The 16,462-nt window shown below is 25.5% G+C and overlaps 1 protein-coding gene across 1 annotated transcript; it reads right to left on the bottom strand.

Moving 5' to 3' along the window:
• Nucleotides 1-9,261: 9,261 nt before the first annotated feature.
• On the bottom strand, nt 9,262-10,350 carry LOC145850052 (N-alpha-acetyltransferase 80-like). Its single transcript, XM_082955196.1, has 4 exons — nt 10,199-10,350; nt 9,731-9,854; nt 9,670-9,679; nt 9,262-9,479 (listed from the first exon to the last, which is right to left on the bottom strand). Exons 1-4 carry the CDS (start codon nt 10,348-10,350, stop codon nt 9,262-9,264), a joined length of 504 nt encoding a protein of 167 aa, XP_082811322.1.
• Nucleotides 10,351-16,462: the final 6,112 nt, after the last annotated feature.

Here is a 16,462-nt window from a genome sequence, read left to right on the forward strand (position 1 = left end):
TACAAAAAACGTATGTCTTGCTGTAAACAAAAATTATGCTACATAAACAAATTTTATTTCTTTTGTTGTCCATGCAAGCAACATTAACAATTAAGTTGTATTTTTTTTAAGCGAACTAAATAATTTATAGTCTGAAATAAATGCTTAATGCAGAAATCAAATCACGAAAATGTTAAAATATTTTACGTTTAACTTAACAGTTAGTTCTTATTGTGACTATAAACGAATTAGAACATAAATTTTTGCAAGTATTTATATTCACAAAACCAAAAAGGAATTATAAGAACATGGAGCCGTAATAAATTGAAGTATAGTTTTAACTGTAGTAAAGGCCCATAAAGTAGTAGAAATTACAATTGTAATAAAAAGTTTTCAATTCCACTTAGGATTACACTTCTACCATAACAAAAAAGAATTATAGATTAATTTTAGTAACTGATTAAAACTATAAAACGGACTACAATAGCAAAAGATGTGTCTGTTATACTACGAAAGGCTTTTCTTGTTTTTTTAAGTTGTGGTAGAGAAATAAAAGTTTTTCGCTGTTATTTAGAAGCAATCGATTGCGCTTTTGCTCGTACAAATTCCCAGCTTCAGCTTTTAATCTTTCAGAATACACAGAAGATAATGGTGCAGCAAGATATTTTCTCGCAAAACTGGCATAATGTGGGTATTTTGTCTTGTTCAAGTTCCACCAGTTTAGACTTCATCCTCTTCAGTTTCTGCATTCAAATTTTCTGTAGCAAAAATGACCTTTACTTCTGCTTCAACTTTATTAACAAAGACTTCAACTGTTTCTCGTCGTCCTGTGTAGCTGTCTTTGACTATATTTTAAACAAAAATATTAAGTTTAAAACTTTTTCGTGTCAAAATTTACAGAGTGTTGTAGTTTTGGTTATTCTGGTGGCAATATAGGAGAATCAACACCTTGATTAGCCTCGTAACAGATATGTTTTTTTTAATATTTAATTTTAGCTGCTCTTTATCAACATTTTTGAGGTATAATGGAAAGCGGAAAGTCGATATCGTGGATCAACAGCTTCTGTGACTCACAGTAACTTGTTGTCATTCAGGTTTAAGTTATTGTTATTGGTAAAGACCCTTCTTTCGCAAGTCTCTCCTATTTTTTTGGTAAAAGTTTTACAAACATTTGATACTTCTTCTAAATTTTTATTAAAGTTAACAAACTTTGCCAGTGATTTTGCATGCGGGAACACGCTTGAGAGCAGCTCATTTTTTACTACACTCTTTTCTTACAAATAAAAAAGGTTCGAGCAGTAGAACGATGTAAATATCCAGTTGCCATTCTTCAGGTGTAATATTCGAATCTTGATCGTTTTTATAGTTAGCCACATAGTAGCAGAAACTTGATTTTAGCCTTTTCAGTCTCTATAGAATAAGATATGTTGAGTTCCACCTTGTATATACATCTTGACCAAGAAACAAGGTTTTTTGTTTTGTTTGGCGGGGTCAAAAGCTACCTAAATCTTTTTAGTGTTTCGTTCGCTATAGAAGAATGGCTGAAATGGCAAACTATTTTTCGTACCTTTGCTAATAGAATCATAACATTACAACTTTTTAACAATTTCATACAAACGTTGCTAAATAATGAACACTTAATAAGTAGCTCAAGCGTATATATAAAACAGGGTACTGACGAGGTTTTTGCTTTGTCTTTTTTATGTTTTTCTCGTAAAAAGTAAAAAAAAACGTGAAAACGATCTAAGGTAATATTCCAATTACTAAGCATATCCTGAATGTAGTTACAGATGTTTTGGCCAGTGTGCTCACCCTCCATTTTACGGCAATTCAAAATACGATGTTTGAACTCAAAATTTTTACTCAAATAGTGTGCGGTTAAAGAAATTTATGACTTGTTCTCGAATTTTTCCACATATCGCTTGTGAATGACAAAGACGAAGCATGTGACAACTCTTTAGTAATATTTCTGCTTCAGACTATCATAAGCCTGTGGAAGCATGGTTTCATTAAAGTACTTAGTACTTTGAATTACGTATCTTGGCTCTAATTCAGCTAAGAGCTCTATGAAGCCTAGGTCTTCCACAATTGCAAAACGCTGATTGTCCATAGCAATCATATTCATATTTTTTTCATGAACTTTAATTGCTTTAGAATGCGTAATGTCCCAGCGTTTTATAGATTTATAACCATCAAGGCTAGTTTGCCTGATAGCTTCAAGCTTTCTTTTCTTCGGAGGTTCGGGTGTAATACAACTTCTATCTTTGTCTTAATATTAACTCTCGCTGTGCATAGTTTTCAATTGCTTGTGCAGGTGGTATAGAATTTAGACTTTCTACTTCCTTTTTTTTATCTTAGCCCCGCAGATATTAAATACTGCGATGGAATTATTTACCAAACTTATAGTAAAATGTTGCCAGACTATTCGAGGAATTAGTAATACTGTAAATGAAAATAAATTTAGAATAATAATATAGTGTTATAATAATAATAGTATTATAAAATTTAAATGCAGTAAATATTAATTCTAAATAGTAACGTAATTTCTCTGTTGTGTAAATCATACTTTGATAAAGCTAATAATAAAAATCGTAATAGTTTTATTCTTAAATTACATTTTCAGTTAAATAAAACATTTTATGGATACAAAAAAAAACTGTTTTTAAACTACTATGCAAAACACAATACTACAAAATACAAACCAATGTATCTTTAAATAGTTATTAAGCTTATGCTCTTAAAAAGCTCAAGCTTTATTTATACTGACCTATAGGGTCAAACTTATTTTATTAAATTTAAAATTCATATACATTGTTGTTTAGCATTTGGACCGAAATAGGTTCTCGAGCAAACGTAAAAATCTTAACATATGTAGACAAATAAGAGGGGTTATCCAAAAAGCTTAGGCTAAACGTATTAACTAAGTATTTAATTTTTTTTTTGAGAGTCTTAAAAAAATGTTATATCGTACTGTGGGCAAAACTCTAGGTAAAAATTGATAAGGCTTTTATTAGTATAAAAATCTATTTTTTGTACCTTCAACGTGTAATCATCAACTAGTTAACATTTAGCTTTTGACAAACAATAAAGTAAAATTCAAAAAGTTCAAAGTGGTCTACCAAATCCAAAGTTTCGGATTCGGCCGAGTCCTAATCAGAATCTTACTTTGAATTTATGATTCGGCCGAATACGAATCCGAGTTTTTTTTTTTTAATTTAGTAAAAACATTCTAAAAAACAGCGCGAAATATGTGTTGCAAAACCCTTCCCCACAAACTATGGTGGTTGAAAACGTTGAGCATTCACAAAATTCGTTAAAAAATTGAAATTGAATTAAAAGTCTACAAATATTTAGTTTATAAAAAAACGCTTACGAAAAAATAGCTTAGCGAATGTAAATACCAAAAAGATTTAATGTTGATATTTATGTTAATTTTGTTTTATTATTTCAAAAAAATGTTTGTTGAAGTTTATACCGGTGTTTACTAAATCAATGAAGTTTTTGAGAAAATTTATTTAAATTTTAATAGTTAAGTTATAGTAACATCAGTATATACTATAAAATATGTTTTAAATATTTATTTTACAATTGAATAGAAAAGTTAACAAATAATAAAACTGATTAAAACCAGTAGAAATAAGCTTATTTAAATTATAGTTTTTTAAAGAGAGATGAAAAACTTAGTTTTTGACTTTTTCTCAGCCATTTTTAAGCTTAGATACCTTACAAAACAATCCTTATATTTATTATTACGTTATATTTTTATTGTTTTCTATAAAAGAAACTGGGTATAATTTTCATGTTAAACAAAATACCTAAAAATAAAGAATAACATTTAAATAATTTCTTTTCGGTACTAACTTTATATAAAAATTAGAGACAACAATTCATTTTGCAGTATATTTTATTTTTGTTAACTAAAAATTTTTCAATCTACCCTTTTCAATAGTTTTTGTAGATAACTAAATAGATTTTTCTAAAATAGTAAAATTAATAAAATTGTAAGATTATGCGTCATAATAGGTAAATAAAATTACATGTACTAGGCGATGCTAATATAAAGTTGTTTAACAAAATCTAAAGTATAAAGCTTAAGTACTGGAAATTGAAAGTATTAATAGCAATTTTAATAAGAGGAAACCGACTTATTTAAACTATCTTAAAATAAAATTAAACAACAAAAACAAAACTTAGTAGCGAATTTACAATAGTTTAAACAAATTAGAGTTATAAACAAATTTTTGTTTTCATAAACTTGGCTTATTAGTTTTAATAAATATAGACTCTAAAACACTTAAATGATACATGTTACGTCCTTTACAAACAATTGAAAACATATTATCGTTATAGTTTTTTGCGCATTCTAAATTATTTAACAAATGTTCACCTATTGTCGATTGACTTTTTATTGGCTTATTAGTCCCATAGATCATCCAGTTTCTCAAGGCGTTGGTCACGTGTTGTTCCCTTCTTATGTAAAATCGTTGCGAAGTTCTCCCAATATACTCACTATCACAGTGGCATTTGTATTTATAGATTATATTGCATTTTTCTGGATCAGGAGCGAGATCTTTAACAATTCCGTTAAGTGGTTTTCTGGTGGAATGAGTAATTCTTAAATTAATTGCCCTAAAAGTGTTATCTACGGTTTCTAAAACTTGGTTTTCAAAAAGCTTAGCTTCCTTTCCTAAATTTGGAAGTCTTAAATATACTACATTTTTATTTGGGCCGTGTTTTGTATGGCTGACAAGCTTCGCGGTAGTCCTATTGATTGTTTTTTCAATAACTTCTAAAGGGTAACCTAAGGAGCCAAAAAAACTTTTAATGTAATCCAGAAAAATGCAATATAATCTATAAATACTAGTAACATTAAAAGTATTTTTGGCTCCTTAGGTTACCCTTTAGAAGTTATTAAAAAAACAATCAATAGGACTACCGCGAAGCTTGTCAGCCCTACAAAACACGGCCCAAATTTTTAACTCTAATTTGTTTAAATTATTGTAAATTCGCTACTAAGTTTTGTTTTTGTTGTTTAATTTTAACTTAAGAAAGCTTAAATAAGTCGGTTTCCTCTTATTAAAATTGCTATTAATACTTTCAATTTCTAGTACTTAAGCTTTATACTTTAAATTTTGTTAAACAACTTTATATTAGCATCGCCTAGTACAGGGGTCGGCAGGCATTTGGTGCTCGCGGGCCAAATTTCAAGTTTCAAAAATCTTGGCGGGCCACAGTTTTAGTTTTAGTGATATTTGAATAATCTTTTGGCTTTAGTTTGAGTCACACCAGAGATAGTTTTCTTTTATTCACTTTATTACTTTAAATGACTTTTAAATACAAAAAGAATAACTATTTAATCTATAAATATCTATTGGAATAGAATTTACATTGTTAAATATACTTAAGTCTTAATAGAATATTCTACTTTCTTAAACAATTAATGAATTAAACTTAGTAAGTTATTTCTATTATTTTACTTACAATCTAACTCTTTATAAAAACCGAGCTTGAAAAAACATTTATGGGTCACTTTTATACATTTTTTATATTATAAACCACCTTTTCATACTTTTAAAAATGTTAACTTTTGATAATATATTTATAATTAATAGTTTTTATGTCTTAATAGTTTGCACTTTTTTGAAAACTTAGTAATTAGTTAATTAAATCAAATACATACATATTTATTTGAAGATAAGCTAAATAAAAGTTTTAAAATAATTCATGCTCTATTACTTTAATAAAATACTTTATTAGTATTTAATTAGTCTTTTACACGGTTGCCACTTCAAAAGCATAAATGTCTGAATTGTTTTAAAAGTTTATTAAAACTTAAAATAGCTAAGACTTTTTGTTATTCAAGCTTAAATTCATCACTAAAATATAATTATTATAAAAAAGCAAAATATTTAAGTAGACAAAAAGGTTAAAAGTTGTAAACTACACTACAGTCATAAAATCTATTCTTAGAATTCGAAAATTTATTCAAAGAGTTTGAAATAAAAGTTTGAGATACACCTGAGTTTTCAAAAAAAATTCCTTAACAGCTTTAATTATTCTTGGCTTTTAAAATTTTTAAACTATCCTGTTTTTTTGGCAACCCTGTTTAATGAAAATTCACAGAATAAAGAAATATCGAAGTTTTTTAATCGTGAATTAATTATATAACTAAAAAATCATTGTAATTCAGCTTGAATAGACAGATAAGTTTTTAAACATTTTTAACACATGTATAAAAATTTATTAAGCTATTAATGAATTAGAAAAACGTATTTATTACTGTGCATTATAGCAGTTTTTTATATGCAATTAAAATATTGCATTTAAAAAGTGAAATGGGCAAATGTGAATTTTAAGACGAGCTATAAAAACTATAATACGTTAGCTTGGAGTTATTGCGAGAAACAAAAAAAATATAAACCGCTTAAGTGAGTTTCAACAACGCACATTATTATGTTCAGTAACTACAGACAGATCAGGAAAAACTGTTATGGCAAATTATAAAGTAGCAAAAGTAGTTACTTAAAAAAGATAGCGTATAGAGTTGAAAACTCATTCAAATAATTTGTGTTGGGGTTAGTAAAACATTTTTGTTTATTTCTTCAATATCAACAAGAAGACGTGTTAAGGAAATTTCTGAAAATTATAAAGCCGCATAAACAAAATTAGAACTTAAATTAATCTGTTAAGGTGAGGAACTGATACAACAGATATTGCTCATTTTAAAATTTTTATTGCTGGTAGTTTTACTAATTTTGACATTTTAGAAGAGTTTCTAGGTTTAGTTCCAAAACAAAGCACAAAAACAGGTAAAACTGTTTAAAAGCAAAGGTACAATGCACCAATATAAAAATTTTTAAAGTACAACTTTTTGCTTCTATTTTTAGTACAAAATTAAATTAAAGGTAAAAGAAACTGTTTTTAATAATATAGAAAAATTTAAAATATACTGTTAAGCTGCTTTGATTTTTTTTTTATAGAAAATAATTATATGGTAAATTTTTAGTGTCAAATCGAAATTTCTTTACTTAACATGTAAAAATTGTTTAAAATTCCAGGTTTTTTCAATAATTCTCAAATTTAAGGTTTTTTCAGATTTTTTAAGTATAGATTGTTTGATTCCAAGCTTTTGAAGGATTTTTTGACAACACTAATTGTTCACAGTTATATGTATACAACTAATATAAATAATAATTCAAATTATATGAGATGCAATAAATTAAAATATATTTTAATTCAAACAAACACTGTGCATTGAACAAAACATACATTATAAACTTAATTTACCACTCTTTTAAGAAAAAAAGTCAGTCCGAGTGATCAATTTTAGCATACAAAAAGCACTTCAAGCCAAAAACTGAAAAATGACTAAATTGGACTGAGATTTGAAGTCTTCAAATTGTTATAGTCTGAGTGTGTGATAATTTTTTTTTGTTTATTTGATCAAATTTGAACTATTTTGATTAAAATGTTTAAACTTTACAAATTACCATTTCTCAATATAGTTTAAATTAATTAGGTAGTTTCAAAAAACAGCAACTGTTTATATTAGAATGCAATGCTAACTTATTTTGCCAAAAAAAATTGTTTGAAAAATCAAAAAGTATACCTTACAAAAACCTTTTTAATTTATGTCATATATATTGTTTTAGTTGTGGTACACACTTAGATATTACATGTAGAAACAATAATGTTAGAAAATTATGCATAAACTAAAGTTTATCTCGTTAAGTATTAAATAAAAAGTGGTTTAAAATGTGAGCATTTTTGTACATTGGTTTGCATAGGGATTAATTTAAAATTCAAAAAAAACTTCTAAAAAATTAAAGGTGTCAAAACCAAAATAAAGTTAACCTTTTTTTTTTTTATTATGTTATTTTAAATGTTTTTGTGCACACTAAAATATAACATTTAGTAATAAAAAATCTGTAATAGAAACTTAAGTATAAAAAACGTGTAAAAAAAACTAAACTGTAAAGAAATGACATTTTAATTAATTATTGTGCATTACTTTTGTCAAAATGGAAAACATTTACATTTAGTTTATTTACAAAATAGGTATCATGTAACTATTTTACTAAATTAAAGGACTTTTTATACTTTTTTTTTTAGAAAATAATTTGCTGTTGTAAGAAGAAAGTTATTATGAAATTTAGAAAAAAAAACTAGTGGAATTTAAACCTTCTTTTTCACATTTTTAAACTAAATGAGTAAAGTTTTTTAATTGTTTTAAAGTGTTATACATGGACTTAAAACTAAACTAATCAAAGAAATTTAATTTAAAGAATATTTTTACTCAGCGGGCCACATTTACATGCTCGCGGGCCGCATTCAATTCAAAAAAGTAATGTGCTCGCGGGCCGAAGATTTACCCTTCGAGGGCCGCATTTGGCCCGCGGGCCGCAGTTTGCCGACCCCTGGCCTAGTACATGTAATTTTGTTTACCTATTATGACGCATAATCTTAAATTTTATTAATTTTACTATTTTAGAAGAATCTATTTAGTTATCTACAATAACTATTGAAAAGGCTAGATTGAAAATTTTTAGTTAACAAAAATAAAATATACAGCAAAATGAATTGTTGTCTCAAATTTTTAAATAACATTTAAGTTTTACTACTGTGCATTATTTTTGTGCACAATGGAAAACATTTGCATGTAGTTTATTTACTAAATGGGTATTATTTTAAATAATTTACTGAGTCCAAGTATTTTTCACATAGTTTTTTGAGATTAGTAGTTTCTTTTGTAACAAGAAAATTATTATAATACTAAGAAATAAACACTGCTTAAATGCTAATCTGTCTTTTTCACATTTTTAAGTAGAAATAGTGAAGTCTTTTTATTGTTTGAAAATATTAAGCAGGCACTGAAAACGTGATTAATCAAACTAAACCAAGTTATCGAAATAAAAATTAGCTTAAATTACATTTTTGCTAAGCGTGCAACATTTACATGATTGCGGGCCGCAGAATTTCTTTTTCCTGGGCCGAATTCAATTTAAAAAAAATTACTCGCGGGCCGAAGATGATTTCGGTGAAGATTACGCGGAAATATGGTCTGGTGGTTGGTATGTTTAGACACACACATGTATATATAGAATAATTAGTTTTGTATAGATTAAAAAATAATAACCGAAAACTATGAGAAGGACTTTATTTCAACTAAAATAGTAACAAATTTAAAAATAAAACAAAATATATGTTTACAAAATTCAGTTATGTATTGCTATTTAAAACGTTTTCATTAAAGATTATAGCTTTCGCAAAATCATCCAATCTTTAAGGTTGCTTGCGAAGTTCTTTTTTCATCATTACTACCGGGGAAGTTATCAATTGTCCAAACTCAACATTGTACCCGCATTTTTTGTAAAATTCCACCACATCGTGTGAGGAGCTCACCAAGCAGCAACTAAATCCTCTTTTGAATGCCCAATCCTCAGCGGCCAACAGCATACTTTTACTGAGCTTTTTTCCTCTGTAATCTTCTGATACTGTCACTAAAAACAATAAGTTATTTAATATAAAGTACATAGTTTATGAACAGTTGATCCCTATAGATTTATAAAATTAAATTTTACTCCAGTAGATAAGCTTTAGCATTTGAAACTTTTTGAACTAAACTAATTATATGTCTTGACTAGTTATTGTTTTAACTTTCTTTAAATATAACACATCAAGTTAACTTACCCAAATCAAACTTAACAGTAGTGTTTATTTCAATAAATTTTTCCCAATATATTTTTTCAACATCATTAAAGTCTTTTATTTTTTCGACAAGCACATGTCCCATTATTTTATGAGGAATAACGGAAGTATCCATGTATGCAAATGAAGTTGGTAGTTCATCACAAGAATTTACTAATGACTCCATCCTGTTTTTTATTTGTTTATAAACTTATTTAACTATAAATCTACAAATTTTTTTATTTTAACTCATCAAGTTGGTAGTTCATCACAAGACTGTGCTAGTATATCTGTCTGGAGTAATGAAAATATTATTTGATAAATACACGAATAGAGCAACTTTAAACTACCAACTAACTCAACAGTATATCAAAACATCAGTTTCAAACTTCAAGTAAGAGTTTCTCATACTAAAAAAAACTAATTTAGTTTAGTTTAGATGTTAAAAGTATTACACAAAGGCTTAGGCTTTATACATAATTAGCAATCTGTAAACTAAGTAATACAAACGGAGAATTTCATACAAACTCACTTAATATCAAAATAGAAAGGAAATTCCTTTTCTATCAGTTGATAGCAATCTTCTCGAAATTGAGGTTGTAGTTTATGAACAGGCATGAGCTCGAATTTCCTCGAACCATTTTTCATTTGCATTATTTTTGTATTTTCACCTATTTCGCTCATTTTTTGTTAGTTATTATAGTTTTCTATTAAAAATTTAAGTAAATCGTTATTAAATTATTCAAACATTACAGACTTTGACTTATTTAGAAGAAAAACAGAAAAGAAAATTTAAATAACTCATACATATTTAGAGCTATTTTTATCAGTAGAATACAAAGATTACAATTACTTAAATTATTTAAATCTAACAACTACAAAATAATAATTCAAACTTATCAAATTTACTGACGTATAACAAACTCCAGTAAAACAATAAAACTACAATCCAATAAATTAGAAATAAACGCTTAAAGAAATATCACGTGTTAGCAAAAACCGGTGTAGTCTAAATAAAATTGCTTAAAATTAAATTGGGAACAAAAAATAAAATTAATTGTACGTACATGTTACTTCTTCAGCTGCTAAATGCGAATGACAGATTTATATGCTGTCTTGGTATGTTTACAATAAAATTCTGAAAGAATATGATGTAAAATTATAATAAAATACTCTTGAAAGTAGAATATTTATACCATAAACTTATAAATTTCTTGTTTTTTAATTAGCAGTTATAAAGTTACAATAGTTGTTCATCTAAGAGTTGCTCTCTTAGTGAATTTCTTCTTTGTGCTTAAGTAAATGTAAAGTAAAAGATTACTTAGAAAGCACTTCTAACATACATTTTTTGTCTAATTGGTTTCTATTTAAAAATATTATACCATTAAATTTTTATAATTTGCTTTGAAACTTTTTAACTTCTCTAACGTTTTTATGCAAAAGTTTCTTGTCTAAATTAAATAATAAGTTAAGTTATATAAATTTTTAATACTTAAAATGTACTAAAAATATATTTAAACTTAACTTTAAGTGTGTTAGTAAAAAACTAAAGTTTTGTATGATTTTGTTGTCTTTATCATTTTTTTATCTTACTGAAGTTCCAAGTTTGTCAATTTTTTGGTGGTTTTGGACCAAAATTAATTAACAAAAACCATAAGTTAAAAAATCTTGATATATGATTATAAACAAATGCAGCTTTTAATTTCGCAACTTCGAATGTAATTTTAAATTTATTTTACATATAAAACTATCGTCTATAACTTTAAATTATTTCTTAACTTTAACTTTTTTAACAGTTATTTCTATTACGTTTTCTGGTTTGAGTAAGTTAAATAAAAAATCACTAATGTGTCTATATATGTAATGTGACAGTATACGCTAGTATGAAAACATAATGAACAATATAAAGATCATTGCTAGTCCGCTTAAAGCAAAATAAAAAATAAATTAACAAAATATTTATTTGCGTCATTTTAAATTTTTGACTTGTTAAAAGTTAGCTTTTGATTAGTTATTGATACTTTTCGAAAGGGTGGATTAGGGATAAGGCTATAGATTAGAAAACTAATGATAAAAAGTTTTAAAAAAAATCTGTTTTTTTTTTCAGCGTTTTTCAGCTTTATCTGTTATACTTTCCTAAAATAGTTTAAATAGTAAATCATTAATCTTATGCATAACGTTTAAACTAAAAATTAATACAAATTTTAGAAAATATCTGAAATCGGATACGTTTTTTCGAAAACCCTTAAATAACCTTTTAAAACCAATAAATTTTAAATTGTATACATCAGAAATATTGAAAATTAAAAATATTGTAAATGTGGTGACACAAAAAAAGTATTAATTTAACAATAAAAAGTAAGCTACTAAAACTTGTGAATTCTAACAATGGTTTTATAGAACCAAATGTTCAGTAGAAAAAATATTTTAAAATGTGCTAATAAGTTATGAAGCTTTAGTTACAGCTTAGCATTAATAGTTTTATTACGATTATTAGTTATAAGCTCTAAGTTAAAGTTTAGTTATAAATTATTATAAGAGCTAATTTCTAACTAGATTTAAATGACTTAACATAATTAAAAGGTTTTTGTTTTTAAAAGATTATTAAGATTTTAACAGAAATGAAGAAAACGTTTCTTTTTAATTACAAAAATTTACATAAAACTCCTACAAAAAATTGTAACTATCAGAAATCACACTAACTTGAATAGTTTTACCAAAGTTAATTTCCTTAATATTTAGATTTATAATTTTTCCAGGGATGCAGTTCAGTCCAGCCTAAGTACATTGTACGTAATAACTTAAAGTACATAAGTAATATTCTAAACCAAAAATTAGTACTTTAGTATTTAAAATATTAACTTAAAACACTAATAACAACTATAAAACATCAACATATAAAAAAAAACACTAAAAAGAACACTTTAAAACTGATTGTAGATGAATAGTTATTTTTTGTACAAAAAAAGTTAAGCAAAAAGTCTTTTTGAAACCAAAGTTTTAAAAGCCATAAAAGATTTGTTTAACAGGGCAATATTTTTAAAGAAATGGAGGGCATTAAAAAAAGTAAAAATGATCTGAAATGCATTTTTAAGTAAATGTTATAAACAATTTTTTTTATGTGGTTTTAATGTTAGAGAGAAAGTTAATATCAATTTATAAATTTAATATTTCTTTCAAAACTTTTAATTATTATGCATCATTTCAGCAGCATGAATAAGATATATATTTATGCAATATTAAATAAAATCAAGGCAAATAAAATAAATATATTTACAACTTAAAAATTATAAAAAGTATGTCTTGTAAATGAAAACGAAATTTATAGAGTTTATTTTTTCAGCGTTGTAGAAGGTTTAAACTAGTTATTTCAAAAAACGTACATCGATTGTACTAAAGTGCTTTGACCACAATTTCGAAAAACAAATAGTAAACTATTTAGAAAAATTTATTGAATTTATAAACTAATAATATTATTGTACATTGTGCAGTTTTTCCATTGATAAAAAAGCAAAATAACTATTTCTGAGAAATTACTTAACACTTTTTTTCTGTTTTAACTTAAAATACATGCTCGATGGATTGTAAAAGAGTTTTCTATTCAAGTGTTTACAGATTATGATGTGTGTACAGATGATGTATAAGATTTTCAACTAATTTAAAACAATTCTATACCCAATCTACATGTAATAGTTTAGTCAACTATTTCAAAAAGTTAAGTAGCTTAAATATGATTGCTTAAAATTTTAACTTTTTTTTTGTATCACCCATATAGGCTAACTCGGACAAGAATAAAATTTTTACAAAACTCAGGATAACTCAGGCAAGTTTTTTATTAATTTTCTGATATTTTAAATATTTCTCGAAAATCTGAATCTAATTTTTTCTATAATTTTAACTGATATTTAGTTGTATCTGTTCAATATTTTATCAAAAGCTAAATTTCTATTAATTGAGAGGTTTTCTGAAAGCTATTTTAAAAATAAATTTATTATCTAAAAATAGATTAAGAAAAACTTAAGCTGATTTAGGACAGTTTAAGATAATTAAAGACAGTTTGTTATCACTCAGGGTATTCTTTTTTTTACTTAAAGATGGGCAACCCTGACTATTTCTTTTTTAAATTAATGCTGTCACACATCAAATTTAGTAGTTAAAAAGTAAAAGACTTTCAATGTAACTGATATAAGAATAATTTTTAAAGAATATGAAATTTATAGATATCAATAAAATTTAAAATTAAGTGCTTAATTAATTGGTAGAGGAATCTGCTTTTACAAAACAACACATGATTTTTTATCTTATAAAACACATTATGAAATATACGAACCATATAGCAGAACATGGAACCTGCTTTAACTAAAACCTTATTTTTTAACATGCTTATTGCTGGAATAATACAAACATTATTTAGTACATTTTTGTACAAGGCACTTGTAATAAACTAAAGAAAAAGTTTTTTAAATGCACAAGTCTTTATAAAAAATATATTATTTAAAGTTTAAGTATAGTTCACTTATTAAAAGTTTTAAAAATGTATAAATATTTTCTTAATCCTGATAATTCAATACTAATTGCAGTGGTAATACAAAAATGGGTAGTAATTTTTACACACATACTTAATTTTCTTTAAAACATCATATAATAGTTACCTTTTCATCTTATAAAGTGGAAAACTTACTGTTTTAAGGTTTTACTTTGATTTTTGCTAAAAACAATAAGTATTTTTAATTTTTTGTATGGTGATTCCCAAGATTTTAGAATATGAAATGTACACTTAATTTATTTGTAGAACTCATTAAAATTACACCCTAGCTTATTAAAATACTTATAAATATTATATTTTACTTCTAACTTTAATAAATCAGACAACAAAATTAGAGTAATGTATCTTTTATAAAATGAGTAACAGAACATTGTTGCAACACTATTTTAAAAATAAAAGTTACCTTTTTAAATAAAAGTTCAAAAGTAAAATACTTTAAAACTAAAAACAATATGTACTATAAATTATTCAAAGAACACCTAAACATTTAAGTATTAATTGATGAATAAAAACTCGTGATATTTAAATACAAAAAACAAATAATATGCAGTTCTTAAAAAGATCTAAAGATAGTTTTTAGAAATATCTCAATACAAGCTCTAGGTCTTATCAGCAACAATAATAATTGTAAAAGTGCCTGATATACTTGCGTTCTGATTGAATAACTTGTGACACTTAACATTTAAACACAAAAAAAGGAAGGGTAAATGAAAGATGCAAGTTCCATTACTAGTCAATTTTCCTAATTAATTAAATTCTACTTCAAGAGATTCAGTCCAGACTTGACATATTAGCAAAGAGAATACTAGTAATATTCTTTTCTAAAAAATATATTTTAGTATTTAAAACTTTATTTTTAAAACTATTAACTACCAGGGGCGTAGCGTGGGGAGGGACGCTGGCGCATGCGTGCCACCCAAAAAAATAAAAGTAAAAATAAAATGCAATATCTTTATCTTTTATTGCTTATATTTACTGCTTAATTTGCCTTTTTTCAACTATGTTTTTCTAGTATTCGAAAAGTAAAACGAAATTTCTAATACCAATTAGTGACAAGTTAGGGAAATTACCCAGTATACTTATTCGGTGCGTAATTTCAAATGCGCACCGACGTTGATCAAAAATTCCATAAGGAAAATTTTTATAACTTCATAACCTTCATAAGAAATTAGACTCAAACAGTACGCAACTAGTTAGTGCACCGCAGTAGTATAACCTTATGGTAGATTTTTTTAAAGGAAAAATGCTAACATTTTGTTAACAAACCATAAAGCTAAACCTGTTTTATAGTGATAATGATTCAAAAATAAACAAATTGTTGTATAAATAGCAACAATCAACTGCTAAAAAATAAAAATAAATTGATAATAAGAATAAAAATATTAACAACAAAATTAAAATAAAAACAAACAACTGAAAAAAAAAATGATAATAATAAATAAACAGTTCCTACTTTGATTACAGTTTTAATCTCACTATACAAAAAGTTTTGTTTAAATAGTCTAAACTTAAAATTGTTATTAAAATTAGTTTCTTTTTTTATTAAGATAACAAACAAATTAAACTTTGTTGTTCTATCAGCCATAAAGTTTAAAAAATAATCAATTTTTGTAGCAATTTATTCTAAAATTTCTTTAGTCACATTATGAATAAATTTCTAGCAACTTGTAAAACAGAATTTTTACAATCAATTTTTAGTCTAAAAAACGTAATTGATTAATTTTAAATTTAAATTTATTTAGTTTTAAATCAAATTTTAAATGGTATTTAAAATTTTTTTTTACCAACTGTTTGTAGTATTTAAAAATTGCTATTCCCTAAAGATTTTAAAAAAAATGATTTTAAGATAAGTGAAAAGTTATATTTCTTGTGAATTTTAAAAAGCATTGAAAAAGTTGACCTTAATAAATTTATATTTCAAACATTTTGTTTTGTATCAGAAACATTTAGTAAAATCTTTCCACACACTCAGGATAACTCAGGATTTTATGAAGTTTTGGAAAACTTTAGTATGACAAATCAGGATAACTCAGAATGTTTTAAATACTTTTAAGCTCAGGCTGACTAAGGATAGAACTGTTATTCAGGGTAGACTTAGTGGTTTTAAAAGCTTTGTTATAAAGCCTAGTTTCTATTTAAAAATAATAAAAAAATTCTCAAAAATAATTTAAAATGCTTATAATGACACATGACATTTTTTATAAAACATGTTTTATAATACTAAAGAATAAAAAAACGTTTGTTTTCATT

The sequence above is a fragment of the Thalia democratica genome, chromosome 2 (assembly GCF_965202585.1).
Source record: "Thalia democratica chromosome 2, ktThaDemo2.hap1.1, whole genome shotgun sequence".
NCBI lineage: Eukaryota > Metazoa > Chordata > Thaliacea > Salpida > Salpidae > Thalia > Thalia democratica.

Coding starts and splice junctions, on each gene's coding strand:
- LOC145850052 (XM_082955196.1), bottom strand. CDS start 10,350: ATGAGCGAAATAGGTGAAAATACAAAAATAATGCAAATGAAAAATGGT. Junction 9,855..10,198: donor CCTTTCTATTTTGATATTAA/GTGAGTTTGTAT, acceptor AATAAAAAACAG/GATGGAGTCATTAGTAAATT.